The following is a 16,672-nucleotide window of genomic DNA, read 5'->3' as shown; positions in this document are numbered from 1 at the left end:
AAGCGCGAGGAGAAGCTTGCCGCCATGCTTCGCGGCAAGGATGCAGAGGTGGAGAAGCTTGTATTGCAGCGGACCAGCGAGCTGGAGCAGAGGCACAAGGAGGCACTCAATGCCCAGGTCCAGGTTCACGCCGGCAAGGTGGAGGAGCTGGAGGCAGAGCGCGACAGGCTGAAGGAGCAGGCCCTGAAGCTGTCCCAGGAGCAGGACACACTCAACAGTGCCCTGACAGAGGCGTCGAGCGTGGTCGTCAGCAAGGCTGGGGAGCTCTCCGAGGCCAACAACTCCATCAAAGACCTCAAGCTGAAGCTGGAGGGTCTCAAGAAGGTGCTGTCGGAGGCCACAACCCGAGAGGGACCCTGGCCAAGGAGCTGGAGGCCTAGAAGCTGTTGCGGAATCACGAGGGCCTCAACTTCGCGGACCACGTGGAGGGCGAGAACCGTTGGCTCGATCGCCTTGCCACCGTCGCCAACCAGGACGCCGCGCAGCTGGCCATCATGGGGATGCCGGACGTGAGGTATGTCCCGGAGCGGGGCGTGAGCGCCAATTGCAGCCTGACCATGTTCTTCGAGAAGGTCGTCGGCGCTCTGGAGAGGCTCCACGCCAACCGGGCGGCCTCACTGGCCGACGAGTCCCGGAGGTTTTGCCAGGGTGCCATGACCAAGGTTCTCACCAAGGTGGCGCACTGGTACCCCGACCTCGACTTCGTTGCCGTGCTGGAGAGCTTGCCGGAGGGAACCGACCTTGCGCCGCTCAGGGAGTGCATCGAGCCCATCATCAGCCGAGTCGGCGGAATTCAAAGGGTGGAGGGCCAGCGCCAGGATTAGGCATCCTGTTTTTTTATCGCCGCTGCAGGTTCATAACCAAGACAATTGCTATCTCTAGTTAGAACCGCAGCAACAATTTGATGTAACATAACTCTGCAGCACTTTTTAGTATCATGCATGTTATTTACCTGTTCGATTTTTCCTTGTATGTCCACCCTACGTAACTAGGTAGGCTTGCCGGCATGTAAACCCAGGGCAGCATCGTGGGGACGGATCCCCATTGGCCTGCCGGGTGTGCTTGCTGCCGGGCAAACCACCTTACCGCCCTTAGCGCGGCCGCCCAAACCGTCGAGTTTGACTCGAGTCAGAGTCAGGAGCAATGCCAAGTGCGGAAGGCTACCCCACCACTCTCGACATAGCAGCTTTGAGCTGTTGAGCAGACTCGAAACAGAACAAAGGCGTTGCTAATCGCAGGGGGCCCCTTGCGTGCAGGTTTCCCATACATAGGCCAGATCTCCGAGGATGATAACCTTAAGTGTAAGAGGAAATAATCCAAGGCTCTGAATGACTTAGCTTTTCTGTCTCTGAGATGGCGTCGTTCCTCCAGCCGCCTTCTTCTTAGAAACCGAAAGCGATGAAGAACCGCTAGGCTAACTACCAGACCAGATTCTCACAATTGCACCCCCTACCTGGCGCGCCAAAGATGTCGGTGTGGAACGACACCTATGGGATCACAAGAATCCCTACTACAGTTGCTGGGGCTCAGGGTCGCAAGGAGAGCAGAGCTAGTAGACAGCACAAGGATCGTTTACCCATGTTCGGGCCGCGAGGATGCGTAAAACCAAGGTCCTGCTTTGGTGGGTGTATTTCTGAGAGTTCTTGAGCTCTCGAACTAGCTGTGGTCAGCATGTGGTTCAAAAGAGCCGAATCCGTCTCCTCGGGCCTCCTTTTATAGGAAAAAGGGGTTGCCACAGTGGCACACAGGAGGTGGAAAGGTCTACAGTGGCACGAGGTTATCCCTCGTATTACAGGACAAGGTGCATTTAATGCATCGCTTAGGTGTCCTCTTGCTTTATCGGGGACAGGGGCGAGGCCCGTCCTGTCCGTCGCCGCTCCTCCTCGCTTCGACACGCGCCTCGGCCATGGATGCGTGCGGTGCCATGTAAGCAGGCAGGCAGCTGAGTTGGCGCGGTGGTGGAGCCTTCACGAAGATCTGCATGCCGCCACGCAGGAGCTTGATGAGTTGGCCTGGGAGCTGCATGTTGCCACGCAGGTGCCCGCCTAGCTGGTTGGGCTGGCAGATGCATGTGAACGGCGGTGGAAGCTTGGTTGACGTGGGCTTGGCGGTGGCCTTGCCGGCGTCTTTGGCGAGGGCCTTGCCGGGTGGCCCGGCAAGGGCCTCGTCGTGGCGTGTTGTCATCCCTGGCAAGGATCTTGCCGGGGGTCTAGTGGCCTTCCTTGGCAAGGATCTTGCCGAGAATCCTCATCTTCTAATCTGATCTTGAATATGTCTCCACAAAGATCTGCATGCCACCACAGAGGTGCCTTCCCGAGCCCTGTCCCCACGCTGATGATGGCACTGGGGGCCGTGGGCTCAAGGGTGGCTCACTCTGTTGGTGTGGGGCGAGCTGTCCCGGCAAGGGTCTTGCCGGGGTCGCTGAGGCCGCCCGGCAAGGGTCTTGCTGGGGGAACTTGCTTCGTCCCTCTGGTCATTGTGGTCTTGGCCTTGGTGTTGCGTTGATTGTCATGGACTTCAATCTTACCTTGGCTCACCTCCCTCGTTCTGCTTGGTGTGGTCATGGGCGCGGCTCTGACTGCCCGTGCACAGGAAAAGGGGTACAAAGATGCACCCCTATTTTTGTACACCGACATCCAGAAAAGGCTCCAAGATGGGATCTCGTGGATACGGAAAGTTACGGTGGTGGAATTAGGGTTTTGGCTCCGTTTCTGGTAGTTTGGGGGTACGTAGGTATATATAGGAGGAAGGAGTACGTCGGTGGAGCAACGTGGGCACCACAAGGGTGGAGGGCGCGCCTGGGGGGGTAGGCGCGCCCCACTACCTCGTGCCTTCTTGGTTGCTTGCTTGACGTCGGGTCCAAGTCCTCTGCATCATGTTCGTTCCGAAAATCATTTTTCCGAAGGTTTCATTCAGTTTGGACTCCGTTTAATATTCTTTTTCTGTGAAACCGTAAAATAGGCAAAAAAAACAGCAATTTTGGGTTGGGCCTCCGGTTAATAGGTTAGTCCCAAAAATAATATAAAAGTGTATAATAAGGCCCAATAATGTCCAAAACAAGATGTAATATAGCATGGAACAATCAAAAATTATAGATACATTGGAGACGTATCAAGCATCCCCAAGCTTAATTCCTGCTCGTTTTGATGTGGAATGCTACTTGGAATAATTTCAACGTAATTCTTCTTAATTGTGGTATGAATATTCAGATCCGAAAGATTCAAGACAAAAGTTCAATATTGGCATAGAAATAATAATACTTCAAGCATACTAACTAAGCAATTATGTCTCTTCAAAATAACATGGCCAAAGAAAGTTATCCCTACAAAATCATATAGTCTGGCGATGCTCCATCTTCACCACACAAAGTATTTAAATCATGCACAACCCCGATGACAAGACAAGCAATTGTTTCATACTTTTGGTGTTCTCAAACTTTTTCAATCTTCACGCAATACATGAGCGTGAGCCATGGACATAGCACTATAGGTGGAATAGAAAGGTGGTTGTGGAGAAGACAAAAAGGGGGAAGATAGTCTCACATCAACTAGGCTTATCAACGGGCTATGGAGATGCCCATTAATAGATATCAATGTGAGTGCGTAGGGATTGCCATGCAACGGATGCACTAGAGCTATAAGTATATGAAAGCTCAAAAAGAACTAAGTGGGTGTGCATCCAACTTGCTTGCTCACGAAGACCTAGGGAATTTTAAGGAAGCCCATCATTGGAATATACAAGCCAAGTTCTATAATGAAAAATTTCCACTAGTATATGAAAGTGATAACATAGGAGACTCTCTATGAAGATCTTGGTGCTACTTTGAAGCACAAGTGTGGTAAAAGGATAGTAGCATTGTCCCTTCTCTCTTTTTCTCTCATTTTTTTGTGGAGAAGAGAAAAAGGAAAAGATAGTCTCACATCAACTAGGCGTATCAATCGGGTATGGAGATGCCCATCAATAGATATCAATGTGAGTGAGTAGGGATTGCCATGCAACGGATGCACTAGAGCTATAAGTGTATGAAAGCTCAACAAAATAAATTAAGTGGGTCTGCATCCAACTCGCTTCCTCACGAATACCTAGGGAATTTTGAGGAAGCCCATCATTGGATTATACAAGCCAAGTTCTATAATGAAAAATTCCAACTAGTATATGAAAGTGACAAAATAGGAGGCTCTCTATCATGAAGATAATGGTGCTACTTTGAAGCACAAGTGTGGAAAAAGGATAGTAGCATTGCCCCTTCTCTCTTTTTCTCTCTTTTTTTTATTTGGGCCTTTTTTTTATTTTTTATGGCCTCTTTTTTACGTCTGGAATCTCATCCCGACTTGTGGGGGAATCATAGTCTCCATCATCCTTTCCTCACATGGGACAATGCTCTAATAATGAAGATCATCACACTTTTATTTACTTACAACTCAAGAATTATAACTCGATGATTAGAACAAAATATGACTCTATGTGAATGCCTCCGATGGTGTACTGGGATGTGCAATGAATCAAGAGTGACATGTATGAAATAATTATGAACGGTGGCTTTGCCACAAATACGATGCCAACTACATGATCATGCAAAGCAATATGACAATGATGAAGCGTGTCATAATAAATGGAACGGTGGAAAGTTGCATGGCAATATATCTCGGAATGGCTATGGAAATGCCATAATAGGTAGGTATGGTGGCTGTTTTGAGGAAGGTATATGGTGGGTGTATGATACCGGCGAAAGGTGCGCGGTATTAGACAGGCTAGCAATGGTGGAAGGGTGAGAGTGTGTATAATCCATGGACTCAACATTAGTCATAAAGAACTCATATACTTATTGCAAAAATCTACAAGTTATCAAAGCAAAGTATTATGCGCATGCTCCTAGGGGGATAGATTGCTAGGAAAAGACCATCGCTCGTCCCCGACCGCCACTCGTAAGGAAGACAATCAATAAATAAATCATGCTCCGACTTCATCACATAACGGTTCACCATACGTGCATGCTACGGGAATCACAAACTTTAACACAAGTATTTCTCAAATTCACAACTACTCAACTATCATGACTCTAATATCACCATCTCCATATCTCAAAACAATTATCAAGTATCAAACTTCTCATAGTATTCAACACACTCATAAGAAAACTTTATTATTAATCTTGAATGCCTAACATAATTAAAGCAATTTACCATGCTGTTTTGTAGGACTCTCAAAATAATATAAGTGAAGAATGAGAGAACAATGGTTTCTATAAAAACAAATCCACCAACATGCTTTAAAAAATATAAGCGAAGCACTAGAGCAAAAACTATATAACTCAAAAGATATAAGTGAAGCACATAGAGTATTCTAACAATTTCCGAATCATGTGTGTCTTTCTCAGAAGGTGTGTACAGCAAGGATGATTATGGAAAACTAACAAATAAAGACTCAAATAATACAAGACGCTCCAAGCAAAACACATATCATGTGGTAAATAAAAATATAGCTCCAAGTAAAGTTACCGATGGAAGTAGACGAAAGAGGGGATTCCTTCCGGGGCATCCCCAAGCTTTGGCTTTTAGGTGTCCTTAGATTATCCTGGGGGTGCCACGGGCATCCCCAAGCTTAGGATCTTTCCACTCCTTGTTCCATAATCCATCAAATCTTTACCCAAAACTTGAAAACTTCACAACACAAAACTTAAAGTACAAAATCTCGTGAGCTCCGTTAGCGAAAGAAAACAAGACACCACTTCAAGGTACTGTAATGAACTCATTCTTTATTTATATTGGTGTTAAACCTACTGTAATCCAACTTCTCTATGGTTTATAAACTATTTTACTAGCCATAGATTCATCAAAATCACGGAAACCTAGCAAATCACACAAAGTCTTAGGAATCGTGGAAACACTAGCACCCAAATCACACAAAGCATAGCACTCATGATCTTTAATTTTAATTTTAATAGTAGGTTCCCACTCATCATAAAGTTTTCTAGGGATAGAAACTTCCAACTCAAGTTTTTCTTCATAAGATTGCATCAAAGCATCAACGATACGTTTGGTAAAGGCTTTATTTTGACTATAAGCATGAGGAGAATTTAGCACGGATTGCAACAAGGAAATACAATCTATCAAAGAGCAATTATCATAATTAAATTCCTTGAAATCCAAAATAGTGGGTTCATTGATATTTAAAGTTTTGACTTCTTCAATCCCACTTTTAACAATTTTAGCATCAAGATCTAAAGACTCTGAATTTTTGGAATGTCTTCTAGGTAAAGGTGGATCATATTCAGTCCCATCATTATCAAGATTCATATTACAAAGCAAAGATTTAATAGGGGACACATCAATAACTTTTAGATCTTCATCTTTGTCTTCCAAAAAAAATTCGGCTTAGCGGCCATCTTATTAACTAAGATGGCTTGCTTATCCAAAACTTCAGCTATTAACTTCTTGAGATGAGCAATCTGAGATTTCAAACCATCAAATTCTTTAGACATATCATCGAGCTCTTTATTCATATAACTCATAAAGCTTTTTTGTTCTTTAAGCTCATTTCTAAAGAAATTATTATGCTCAAATTGTAAGACCATAAAACTCCTAACGTTGCTTTCGATCTCTTATAACCTTTTAAGGTGGAGATCAGCAAATCTATATAGAGCTATCGTGACAAGCAAGCAATCCAACACACAAGCAAACAAGAGACGGGCAAAAAGAGGCGAATAGAGAAAGAGGAGGGGGACGGAAAGGGAGAGGGCGAATAAAACGGCAAGGGTGAAGTGGGGGGAGAGGAAAACGAGAGGCAAATGGCAAATAATGTAATGCGGGAGATAAGGGTTTGTGATGGGTACTTGGTATGTTGACTTTTGCGTAGACTCCCCGGCAACGGCGACAGAAATCCTTCTTGCTACCTCTTGAGCACTGTGTTGGTTTTCCCTTGAAGAGGAAAGGGTGATGCGGCAGAGCAGCGTAAGTATTTCCCTCAGTTTTTGAGAACCACGGTATCAATCCAGTAGGAGGCCACGCACGAGTCCCTCGCACCTACACAAACAAATAAACTCCTCGCAACCAACGCGATAAAGGGGTTGTCAATCCCTTCACGGTCACCTAAGAGAGTGAGATCTGATAGATATGATAAGATAATATTTTTGGTATTTTTATGATAAAGAGAAATAAAGATGCAAGTAAAATAAATGGAAAGGAAATAACTAAGTATTGGAAGATTAATATGATGGAAAATAAACCCGGGGGCCATAGGTTTCACTAGTGGCTTCTCTCGAGAGAATAAGTATTACGGTGGGTGAACAAATTACTGTTTAGCAATTGACAGAATTGAGCATAGTTATGAGAATATCTAGGTATGATCATGTATATATGCATCACGTCCAAGACAAGTAGACCGACTCCTGCCTGCATCTACTACTATTACTCCACACATCGACTGCTATCCAGCATGCATCTAGAGTATTAAGTTCAAGAGAACAGAGTAACGCTTTAAGCAAGATGACATGATGTAGAAGGATAAACTCATGCAATATGATATAAACCCCATCTTGTTATCCTCGATGGCAACAATACAATATGTGCCTTGCTGCCCCTACTGTCACTGGGAAAGGACACCGCAAGATTGAACCAAAGCTAAGCACTTCTCCCATTGCAAGAAAGATCAATCTAGTAGGCCAAACCAAACTGATAATTCGAAGAGACTTGCAAAGATAACCAATCATACATAAAAGAATTCAGAGAATATTCAAATATTGTTCATAGATAAACTTGATCATAAACCCACAATTCTTCGGTCTCAACAAACACACCGCAAAAGAAGATTACATCGAATAGATCTCCACGAGAGAGGGGGAGAACTTTGTATTGAGATCCAAAAAGAGAGAAGAAGCCATCTAGCTAATAACTATGGACCAGAAGGTCTGAAGTAAACTACTCACACTTCATCGGAGAGGCTATGGTGTTGATGTAGAAGCCCTCCGTGATCGATGCCCCCTCCGGTGGAGCTCCGGAAAAGGCCCCAAGATGGGATCTCGTGGATACAGAAAGTTACGGTGGTGGAATTAGGGTTTTGGCTCCGTTTCTGGTAGTTTGGGGGTACGTAGGTATATATAGGAGGAAGGAGTACGTCGGTGGAGCAACATGGGCCCCACGAGAGTGGAGGGAGCGCCTGGGGGGGGGGGGGGGGGGGGTAGGCGCGCCCCCTACCTCGTGCCTTCCTGGTTGATTGCTTAACGTAGGGTCCAAGTCCTCTCGGTCATGTTCGTTCCGAAAATCACATTCCCGAAGCTTTCATTCCGTTTGATATTCTTTTTCTGCGAAACCCTAAAATAGGCAAAAAAACAACAATTCTGAGTTGGGCCTCCGGTTAATAGGTTAGTCCCAAAAATAATATAAAAGTGTATAATAAAGCCCAATAATGTCCAAAACAGGATGTAATATAGCATGGAACAATCAAAAATTATAGATACGTTGGAGACGTATCAGTAGGCGAGGGGGGGCCACCAGGTGTGGCCGCTGTCGCGAGCATGGGGCGGCTAGGACACTTCACCACGGCGTGCGAGAGGGGCGGCGGGTGTAGATGGCCTCAGATTCGACCAGCGCCAGGCGGCGGGGAGATGTGCTGGGAAGGGGCGGTCGGAGGTAGAAAATCGACAGCCACGGATTTAGCCGACGCCAGGCGGCGGGGAGGCGTGCAGGGAGGGGGCGGCGGACGCAGATGGCTGCGATGGACCAGATTCGGCTGGCGATAGGCGGCGGGAAGGTGTGCTCGGAGGGATGGTGCCAGGCTGCAGGCAGGGGCGGCGCTGTTGGATGACCAATGGTGAGGGAGAGAGATGTGTGGGGAGGAAGGAGAGGCGAGAGGAGATAAGAGGTGTGGCTGATGGGTGGGACCCCCGTCCACCTCCGTAGGTCAAACATGACTAGGACTAGTTTTCGCCACATCAACCCAATAGATGGTCCCACCAGTCAGTTCTATAGTTAGACATCCTCAGTTTTGAATTAGTCCGATCTGTTACTCACTTCCAAGGAAGCGGTGGTGATTTGTTATTTTTAGCAATGGTTTTGGAGTACCCTAGTCGCAAATGTCATGGTTTTAAACAATTTACTCACCTCCTAGACACCACACAGAGGGCACAACCCATTTGCAGGGTCGTTCTCTTGATCACCTCCCTCCCAGATGGGAGGAGATCCCTTAACAATTGCCAAACAAAAATCTTTATCTTCAAGGGCAATGGTGCTTTCTAGAGCGGAGAAGCCCACACACTAAAGCAAACATCAACATAGGACATGTTATGCCAGGCTGATAGAGAAGACACCTGAAGGGGACACCCATTAGGATAAGGTGTCCGGATAATCCACGAGCACCGGTGGGAGGGCAGCCCGCAAGTTAGCCCACTCTATGATCTACATTGGCCCAAATTATCATGGAATAAAGACGTTCCAATGGCCACTGTTGCGAGTCATGGAGACCAACACCATTCAAACTGAGCAGATGCCAAATAAGTTTGGAAACCCCATACATAATGGGGCTCTATTCACGCACGGTCAAGCCGGAATAGGGTTCCCTCACTATTGCCAATGGAGAAGGACATCCCCTGGCCGATCTCTTGCTTGATCTGCTGGACGGACTGCCAAAACTAGGATCCATCAGTAGGGGAACAAGCAAGCGGTGACTGGCCTCGGAAGTACTTTGCTTGAATAAGTGTCAACCATAAGCCCCCTCCCCTCAAATGATCCGCTAGACCCATTCGTAGCATAAGGGCCACATTCATGCACTCTGACACTAGGATGCCTATCCTCCCAAATCCTTTGGCATGTAGATGTCAGTCCATTTCACCATACGGTATTTTTGTGGGCCATCCATCGTCTGCCAGAAGAATCAAAAGAGGTATTTAGAAAACGAGCTATGTACCAAGTATCAACCAAATCATTATAGCGGTTAGTTAGGATGTGCAAGGTAAAGCTTCTTAGTTTCCTTATCTAGGCTTGCATCTCGTTAATTTGGTATTGCTTCTTGTGTGGCTCTGTTAGCACATCATCTAGCGTCTCTCTCACCGATCGATACTAGTAGTCTACATTTGGTTTACGTAGATTTTTACATCTCTCTCGAAATAGGCTTTCGCCCCGCTTTATAAATAAAACAACGGTCCAAACAACCAACATCTCAAGAACGACGGCTGGGGCCATAGCACATGCAAGCCCAAGAAAACATGAGAGAAATAGAAAAAAATCCACCTAGTGGCAGCCGCTAAGGGGCACTACGAGGATGAAAGCCGACCCGCTGAAGCCAAGAGCGCATCCATCATGCAGCCAAGCCAGTTGCGATGACGCTGCCTCGAGAGTGGGTGCCAGTGATGTAGAAAAGCAAGGAATTTGAAGGAGTCATACGCCTTCCTCGGGAAGACCTTCTCAATCACCATCTTATTACGAGTCGTCCAAAGTGTCCAGGTCATCGCCGCAAATATAAGCCAAAATAGGCTGCGATGCCTCAACTGTTGCAGAGCTCTATAGTGGAGGAACTCAGCCATATCTATGTAAACCTTTACATGATCGATCCATATCTGTGTGTTGCAAGAGAATCATCTGTATGAGTAATATTCAGAACAACCGGGTTTGTATACTGAATTGGAAACATAGAGGGGTTTGTGTTATACCTTGCTTTCACGTGCGCCGGCAAACAAAGATGTATTATTTGCGATCGAGGTTTTTTGTACAACGGTTGAAAGTGAGGTTTTTTGAGAAATGGAGCACTTGCAACTGCAAAAGGAGAACATGGGCTTGTTGCATTTGGGGCGGGATCACCGCCGATGGTGTACGATTTGCAGGCGGATTCAATGGACAAGCTACTATTGGGCGATGATTCACCGAAATGTATAGGCCACAGTGGGGAGCTCATGGCCATGCCGACGAGAGTGGCGGGGAGCTCAGCCATCGAGGCGGTGAAGAAGGCACATTCCTGCACTGTCAGCCTGCGTGGGCTCGCACACGGGGCTCCTACCGCTTTCCCCAAGCTCATGTGGCTTTGTTTCCGGCCACATTAAGGAGTGCTAGCGACAGATTGAAGCTTTGAGACATCGGCAGTGATGAATCTAGCAGGTTGTAGCACTGGCGACAAAAGAGAAGGGGAAGGAGGCGAGGCTATGGGAGGGGGGTTGTGCAGACTGATTCTAGTGTCGGGGGCTCTTTGTGATGATGTGGGTGGAGGCTCGAGACTAAGAGGGACAGTGTGGTCTCCTAAATTTCACCGAGAGTTGCCCTTCATGGAGCAAAAAATGTGCTAGAGGGTGGCTTCTAGAGATAAAAAACTATAATTTTGAGGGATATGCTAGCTAAGGGTTAATCTCCCAACCCAGAAAGTATATATTTTTTGGGATTAGGAAAATGATAAGATCAAGGTGGTTGTGCTCTTACGAAAATGGTGGAATGAGAAGAATAGAATCAAGGAGAAGGTAAACATGGAGATAATGATGTGATGTGTCTTATTGCTAAAACCAAACTGACAAATAGTTCAGGTTGTACAAAGCATATGAACCCCTCCCAGTGAGAATGAATTGAAAACCAACATCGTGGTGCTTTTCATTTTGAATCAAGCGCTGGAGGGTGGGTGGGGTGCTATTATCAGGAATCACAAAAGGTGAGGTAGAAGCTTGTGGTGCAGGAACATTGGCGAAAGTCCTTGATCCTTTCCACGCTGAGGCCATGGCTGTCTTGCGGGGTAACCAACTAGAAGCAGTAAGAGGCTTAAAATATGTGTGCAATTTTGCTTGCTTCGGTCAGCTCTTAATCGCGTTCAGTCCTATGAGGTTCATGATGAGCAGATCCTAGCTTGGGGTGGGTGTCTTCAGTTCAAGGCGAGTGCGGTGTACCGCATGATCAAACTCTCTAGCCATGAGCTCCCATGCATGACCTCAATTGGGATGGCTTCATGCCCATCAAGGTCAAGGTGTTCGCCTGGATTCTAAGACATGGTAACACTCGTGTGCAGGACTTCCTACATCGGATCGACTTCCTCAAACATGATGACTGCCCCTTTTGCCCCACTCGGTCTGAGACGATCGTGCACCTATTCTTTGAGTGCCCCCATTTACATCCGATGTGGTCTCGCGTCCTCGGTCGTCACAATATGCTTGTCAATTGTTGTGTTGAAAATGTTTGGTGTGTCTTCTCCACCTGTCACCCCTCCTGGAGCCGTCCACTTCTCAGCACGGCGATGTGTTGTGTCCTTTGGGTTACCTGGAAGAACCAGAACCAAATGGTGCTTCATCACATCCGGACCTCGAATCTTGACTTGCGGCATTTGATCCAGGAGCATCTCCGATTATGGGTGGTCCAAGCCCCCTTCCGTGTAGATTGTACCCCATTGCTACACTAGTGTGAGGCTATCTGTAGTTGATACCCGTCTCTCTCTCTCTCTCTCTGCTCTATCGAGCTACGTAATAATCAATCCGATGTCATATTATTAAGAGAATACATTGACGTTGCAACAGATGAACAACAAAGACTTTGATCGATCACCTACTTGCTGACGCTGGTGGAATTAAAGGATGCTTAAAACAAAACTCTTAAGTTTCTTTACCTTGGCTAGGGAGAATAGTAATAAAGTGTCATGTAGTTTACCCAATTAGGGGAGCACTCTGAACTTGTACGCGCCCTTGCAGAGTGATAATGTAACTCTGTTGTACTGAACTTAGTGTGTGAACCTAAGTCAGTACAATCACTTGATTGAGGGAGTGATGCTGAAAAATACACGAATGACCATGTGCCCATTATGGAAGTATTGAACTTGAAGAAAGTATACACTCCATGGTTGTTGAAGCACACAATGTTCTTATTTAAGCATCAGATCAGAGATGGAACCATAGTTCACAAACAAACCATACTGGCCAGCTGAGCCAACAAAGGAGTAGAGCCCAGTCATTCTTAGGTTCATACATCCACAAAATTTTGTGCTCAATTGGAATTGCTTTGTCAGTGTCATTGATGCCCATAGACATGCTAGGACTAGGAACCATCAGGATATGCAATTGCAATGTTGTGGTGTCCTACAAGGAGTAACAACATTATCGTGGTCAACTGGAGATGGACTCGTTTAGGAATACCGAAAGCACTAAAGCACTGGAGAAGGTAGCATAAGGCCAAAGCATAAGGGCAGGCGGAAGGGGCTTGGTGCTGCACACTTTTAGGTGTTACTGGATGGAGGAGAGGTGGATAGTAATGAAGAAAATTCTAGGGAAACTGGTGCTGCTGCTGTGAACTAAAACCAGAGTTAGGGGGTGAAGAAGAATAGTGAAAGCGCTGGAGACGGTAGCAGAAGGCCAAAGTACATCGGCATGCGGAAGAGGCTTGGAGCTGCACAACCCTTTGAGGGGCTGGCGGATGGAGGTGAGGCAGATAGCAAAGATGGCTATGAGCTGAAATTGACGAGCATGGGAAACTTCAATGTGCTGGCGGAGGATAATTTTGAAGAATCAAACTCTAATGATGGATATCAGACGCAAAGTTGTGGGTTTGATCTACTTCCCGAAGAAGACTAAAGAGAACTCAAGAAGCAAAGGAGGGTAGTCATGGTGCAGTGATCCGGATGCAGGCAATCCTTGACCGAATTCTCTTAGGGTCCCTTTTTCCGATAAAGGGCGCTTTTCTTATCTCAAAATATAGCATCAAGCGAATACAAAATATTATGAGTAACACCCGGCCTCTGCATAATTAGGATGCACGCAGCCAAACAACAAAAGTCTGACAAATGGAAAAGTAACAAAACCGACAAGTCGGCAACAGTAAAGTCCTATAGACCGACAATATGCCTATGTAAGAAATGGAGGTAGAGCTTTTAGGGACTAATGTTGCAGATTTTGTAGTCCAATTTTTAGTAACTACCTAAAATTGACATGTAGTAATCTCTGTACCACTCGAATTCTCTACCTGTATTGCATCCATTTTATGGACGTGTGAACTACACCTATGGTGATCTGCAATTGATGTTTATGTGTCATGCAATCTTGTGGAGTGTTCTTCACCTTCACCTCTACTGCTTATTGTCTTTTGTTATTGGTGCATGACCTGCCATTTTTTGTTTGTTTATGTTTCCGCTGATGATTTTCATGAGAACGAGAAGGGTCATGGTTCTAATGTCCATGGTACAACGGGGTGTTCTGATGTCCATGGTAGAACGGGATCATTACATTTCGATCATCATCGAGTGCTAAGTGCTAACTCTACTACACCGCATTGGACACAGTCTTTAAGGGACGCGTTGGACACATTCTTAATCCTGTTAGATTTGGTTTTCCCTCTTCTTAACGATTCTCTCGAGGTTGTTAGTTTCTATCTTTTTTCTGGCTCCCTATGCAGCGTTTGAGATTTGTTTCCTCTAATTTCACCCTTTAGTATTCCTTGATGCCATGGCTATTTTTTTAAAAAGAAGAATGACCCTCGGCCTCTGCATCTGAGTGATGCATGCGGTCACTTTATTGATTATTCTCGAGGACTTTACAAAGTATTATAACAATATGTCTGAATCCGCCATCTTCGCAACATTTGCCGTTACTCCTATCCAAATGATGAAGGCGTGCTAGCTGGGCCACTACTCAGACCACTTATCTAAGCCTAACATCAAAATGATGAAGGGGTGCTAGCTCGGCCACTACCCAGACCACTCACCTAAGCCTAATATCAAAAGGCGGAAACACCAGCCGAGCCACATACCGGGTCTGGGATACAAACCGGTCCGACGCACTCGTGTGTCGTCGCCGCCATCTTCCACAGGTCCGTCTTCAAAGCAAATATTGAGGCTTCTACCTTGTCTGGCCACTCAGCCATCGACGTCACCACGACACCAGACAGTTTCGTCCTTCTGCGCGAGTCCATCGCCACACATCGGACGCCGAATCTCCACTGCGCCACGCCACCGAGATACATTGTCATCAATGAGTAGAATGAAGCACCGCTCTGCCGAGTCCGGCAGGGCTGCTGAAGACCAAGCACCGTGGAAGGACTCCGAGGTTGAGCACATAGACGGCAGAGCGCCAACGCACCGCCACCAGACGAACTCCGGCTACGCCACCAACCGCCGCCAAGCAGCCAAAGCGTCACATCCACTCCAAGCTCACCATGAACGACACCCCCAAGAGGGTGACGACGCGGAGCGCCGCTGTCGCTCGCCCGGCACGGATTTGGGCTTTCGCCCGGCATACGATGCCATAGCTATTTGAATACATTAGTATAATCTGATCTGTGAAAATGAGCTTCTGTGCAAACCGTTTGGTTTCACGGAAGAAACACAAATCAAGATAGAGTAGGGTCGAGCAGTTCAGATTGCGGGGAGAAAGGCGTTGAGAGTTCCTGGTGGGAAAATAATCGTGTGTGTGGAAATTCGAAAACTAGTCACTCCTCTGCTACTACTTCGTTTAGGCGATAGCACTATCAGATTCAGCTACCAATAACATTGCAGTATATATATAGCGGGATAATGTGGTTTACGGTACGGGCGAACTGAACAAAACCAAAGCAACAGACAGCTTCATTCACAACGTAATCCGAATTTCACATCACTTGACCAAAAAACGAAGGACCAAACGCCTTATTTCGCATCATATATTACTTGGCCACATCTTTCCTGATGCAGCTCCCGTATAGACGTAGGAGTACTCAGTATGGCGGGTCGTCGTAGTTGCCGCCAGGGGAGTAGCTGCAAACAGCCACGGTGTCGTTGCTGCCGCGGCAGGTGCGGCAGGCGCAGCCGAGCTCTCGCGTGGTGTTCCGCACCACCAACTTGTAGGACCCGCATTCCTTGCCGGGCGCGCACGCGTTGGCGCCGTGGTCGTACCACCGCCGCTCGTACACCCACGAGCCGGTGGCGGCGGCGCCGTCTTGTTTCCCGCTGCCCCAGTACCTGTTCCGCGCGTAGATCGGCGGGATGTACTTTGGCGGCTCCAGCTTGCAGCGGGCGGCGAGCTGGGCCGCGTACCGCTTGGCGTCCTGCCCCAGCGTCCAGTTCCACTCCAGGGGTGCCACGCCCACCTCGCGGCGCGCGTCGTTGTGCCCCTGCAGGAACTGGAACGCCACGGGCACTCTAGGGGCCGCGACGGTGACGCCATTGTTGTCGTTAATGCTGGCTGATGCCAGTGACGGTGAGACCAGTGCAAGCAACAAGATGGCGAGGCAGATGGAAGGAGACATGGTCGTCTGTTGCATCTGTGACTCTGAGCTCGGTTGATTTGGTGAAGTTTAAGAGTAATTGACTTGATTATATAGGCCAGCACGGCGTTAACTTGCAGAAGCGTTTTGGAGGCAAGTGTGCTGCGTATGCGTCAGTTTGGACTTCGGAGAATTAACATGAAGCGTTCATCTCCGACTAGTCAATGGCATTCATTAGTACTACCAACATCACATACTTCCTTCTCAAAAGGAGTACTGATATAGGACAACACGAGGGGTTAACTTGCACAAGCGTATGCGTCAGTTTCGAATTCGGAGAATTAACATGAAGCGCTCATCTCCGAGTAATTAATGGCACTCACTGCTAGTACCGATAATTAACAGGTTAGCCGTTTTGCATGTACTACGTACGGCTTCCTTCTCCCTGATATATACTTGCACAACAGACCTTCCTTTCCTACACACAAAAGTCAAAAATGTGAGGACAAATGAAATAAATTTGTTCGCCTGTTGAACATTTCTTAAAC

General features: G+C 47.0%; 1 protein-coding gene across 1 annotated transcript; it reads right to left on the bottom strand.

Moving 5' to 3' along the window:
* Nucleotides 1–15,635: 15,635 nt before the first annotated feature.
* On the bottom strand, nt 15,636–16,181 carry LOC125533979 (pathogenesis-related protein PRMS-like). Its single transcript, XM_048697295.2, has one exon. The coding sequence runs from the start codon at nt 16,179–16,181 to the stop codon at nt 15,636–15,638; it is 546 nt and encodes a 181-aa protein (XP_048553252.1).
* Nucleotides 16,182–16,672: the final 491 nt, after the last annotated feature.

This window comes from Triticum urartu, chromosome 2A (genome assembly GCF_056163025.1).
Source record: "Triticum urartu cultivar PI428250 chromosome 2A, HENAU_Tu73, whole genome shotgun sequence".
In the NCBI taxonomy this organism is placed as follows: domain Eukaryota; kingdom Viridiplantae; phylum Streptophyta; class Magnoliopsida; order Poales; family Poaceae; genus Triticum; species Triticum urartu.
This window is presented reverse-complemented; position numbering and strand designations above follow the sequence as displayed.